This window comes from Alosa sapidissima, chromosome 16, assembly GCF_018492685.1.
Source record: "Alosa sapidissima isolate fAloSap1 chromosome 16, fAloSap1.pri, whole genome shotgun sequence".
Classification (NCBI taxonomy): Eukaryota; Metazoa; Chordata; class Actinopteri; order Clupeiformes; family Clupeidae; genus Alosa; species Alosa sapidissima.
The window spans coordinates 16,535,457-16,538,797 of NC_055972.1; the positions used below are offsets into that span (position 1 = coordinate 16,535,457).

Genomic DNA, 3,341 nt, shown 5'->3' on the forward strand with positions numbered 1-3,341 from the left:
CAAGCAGTATGCCTGTTTTTCAGTGCTATTTTAAATTACTCCCAAGGTATTATTTGAAAGAGTCTGCCCCAGTTTATCTCTGACAAGATTTTGATGTGAGAAGAGGAAAATATTGCATACAGTATGGGTGGTTGCCTTCCACTGCCAGCCAACCCCCTGAAACTATTTGCCTTTGGATCCTCCCCCATTCTCTCGGCACTGCTATGTTCTGCTCTCCTTCCCTCTCTCTCTCTCTCTCTCTCTCTCTCTCACTCTCTGCTTCCAGATCCTCCCCCTCTCCCTCCTTTTCTGTCCCCCCTCCCTTTGCCTATAACTTCCCACTGTTCATTAGTCCGGCAACACTCAAGTTTAACTTCAGAGCACAGCCTATCAGCAATCCCTCGGAGGACCTTTCTCACACCTGTCCAGATACAGTCGGCAGACACGCAGCGTCAGAGTGTCCTTCACACTCTTACTGATACCTGGGTCATTCAACGCCTGCGGCGACAAGAAGGAAGGCAAAATCAGGTACTGTTCTTTTTTTCTTGTGGAACTGTTTTGACATGGCCACAGCTTTGGCTGTCTTGAGACAGGTCTGTGTGTAGGGTAAACAGGACCACGCCATGTTTATGTTTAAATGCATGCTTGTTAGTGCTTTATTTCACTCAAACCAGCTTGTGGCGACTGTCCTTAAACCTATTTTCTGCCCTCTCCTTTTTTGTCATCAAACAATCATCATGTGGGTCGGCAGTGACTAATCTTTTCACATTCTGACATCCTGTCTTGGTGGAGGGAACTTTTTTAGTGACGCTTTTACAAAGCACAGTTGGCTATGTCTATATGTCATGGCTGCTACTGAAATCTATGGGTTGCGTTTGTATTTCTTCAGTGTCACATTGCATTCATCTCAACACAAGCTTCCTCTTTTCTCAGTTACGGAGAAACAGAAGCCGGGCCATGAGGTAACACAGAGGACAGTCTATTAACAGTAAAAGGAGCATGGGAAGGGGCTTGTGGAAGTCAGGGCGCAGCCCTGCGTTTTGGGGTTGCCTGACCACCACGCCGCTGCTGCTGCTGCTGGTCTGCCTGCCAGAGCCAGGGACATGTCAGGCGTTGTGTCCATCTCAAGACACCCCAAAGACTTTGTCGGAGCCCCGCTATGTCCCTCTCCCGAATCTGGACCTGGACACTGGCTTCATGACGGGGATTGTGCATTCTTTCCTGGGCCTTGTCCAGCCTAATCCTTTTCCTAAAGGTGAGTCTCTCCCATGGGGTGTAACTACGGTAAACAAAATGAGTTGAGAAGTCGAGATCACGGACTGCCCCTGTACGAGGTATGAAGGAACACTGCAGACCACTTAGTACTTTTTGTGAAGTTGGGATTGGGAAGTAGGGGTCAACACAAGTACAAATAGGAGACATATATGTATAGGTTCTGGAACCTACATGTCAGTCTGTTTTAATATTATTCTAATTTTAGTGTTATCATACAACATTATAGTATTATAACACACTGAATACTTTATATGAGGTATATATCAGAGGTAGCGGAGATTTTCAACTGATTTATTATCTGAAAACATAATTTTCATAACAATAATTTCAGTTGTGGATTTAGTATTTTGGGGGCTCAAGGTGAACACAGTCATGGGGCCTCCGCATCTGCTGTTCTCCACATTTTTCAATAAGCCTATTTCTCAGTGTCCAGGTGTCCGGCCTCGTTGATGTTAATGATGCCTTAATTGGCAGGGTAAAACGTCGTCCTGCTTTTGTCTTTCCTGTGGACTTTTCTTTTGCTGTCTATGGGACAGTGTTGTTCCACAGGAAGTTGATTTACACAGCGGCCCCATCTTGTGAAATGGGCTAATCCTTGTTTACTTAAGAGAGAATCACAGTAGACGCTCTCTTGAATATTCCTGAGACTTCCGTAGATCCACCCATGAAATAGTGAAATATAGTGGCTACATTACTAACTGACACTAGTTATTCATTAAGTATAGGCACTCTGATGTTCAGTAGTTTAGGGCCCAAGGCAATTGTTGACATTTCCTTAGTAGCTTGATAATTACCTTTGTTCAGCCAAATTAGATGGTATCACATAATTTGTGGTTGGACTTCCTTGTAGTGTGACAGAAGCACAATACTCAGAAACTTGTTCACTATGAAACTTGATCAGATTTTGTGGGTCAAAAACAATGATTGTGTTACCCTTTTGTAGTAACAATGTTTTATAACACATTTACGTACATTTGCAAATACATTTTATTTCCACAAATCAATCCTTCTGCGATTTTACTTTCGTATCTGAATTGCCTTCAAATTCTGAAGATGACCGAGGAGACTGAATCCATTTACTAGCACTTCCCTGCTGGCTGCTGCCACACAGACACAGTGGCTATAATCCTCTTGGGTCCCTCCCTTCTCTCCTCATTTGGACGGGAGCCACACTGCCAGCCCACTGTGAAGGGCAGCTTCAAATGCCATAGAAACCAGGCAGTGCCATGCCATCATTGACAAGCTGCACTCTTAGTCTTCAGCATTTACAAGAAAGCACACACACACACACACACACAAATGCACACACACACACACACACAAATGCACACACACACACAGACACACACACACACACACAAATGCACACACACACACAGACACACACACAAATGCACACACACACACACACACACACACACACACAAATGCACACAGACACACACACACACGCACACATTCACATGCAGGATGGGCTGTGTCACTGAAATACTGTGTGAGCCGCAGGAAACGCAGTCAGAAACAGTCATGCATTAACTTAGCACCCTGTGGGGGAGTGATTCTACCTGATCTACAAAACGTCTGTGTGTCTTTGACCAAAGGCATTGGGACTTTGAAAGGGTTTAGACCTTTGTTGTGACTTCCTTCTCTCAGCATGGTGTAACAATAGTGTTATTGATCTTTGTTCCTGGTGACATAGCTGTGTTCTATGAGCAATAACCATCATCTGGTGTCTCACTGCAAGAGACAGAGAAGTTTAAGGTTGTGTCTGAGCACAAAAAGCGACTAACCACCACAACAGGAAATTGTTGCGTATACACAATCTAGCCAAGTCTAGAAGTATTAAATCTCTCTCTCTCTCCCTCCTTTTGTGTTTATGTGTGTACTTGTTGTGCTAACACATGAAAAAGTTGTTGTTTTGTGTTGTGTGAGTGTTAAATTGACCTCATTTACCTCATATTCTACACAGCTTCTAATTTAATTGTAATGCCATTCTACCCAGACCCATCACAATCAGTGTAATGTTGATTTTATGTTCAACAAACTTTCATCACTGTGTTTCAATTTCAATTTCAATTCATACCTGC

At 43.7% G+C, this 3,341-nt stretch overlaps 1 protein-coding gene across 1 annotated transcript in view; it reads left to right on the forward strand.

Moving 5' to 3' along the window:
* Positions 1–249: 249 nt before the first annotated feature.
* prom2 (prominin 2) overlaps positions 250–3,341 on the forward strand; it is a 16,465-nt gene continuing 13,373 nt past the window's right edge. Inside the window, exons 1-2 of the mRNA XM_042065967.1 lie at positions 250–507; positions 913–1,234. Coding sequence (XP_041921901.1) covers positions 979–1,234 — 256 coding nt within the window. The 5' untranslated portion in view covers positions 250–507; positions 913–978. The remainder of the gene's footprint in view (positions 508–912; positions 1,235–3,341) is intronic.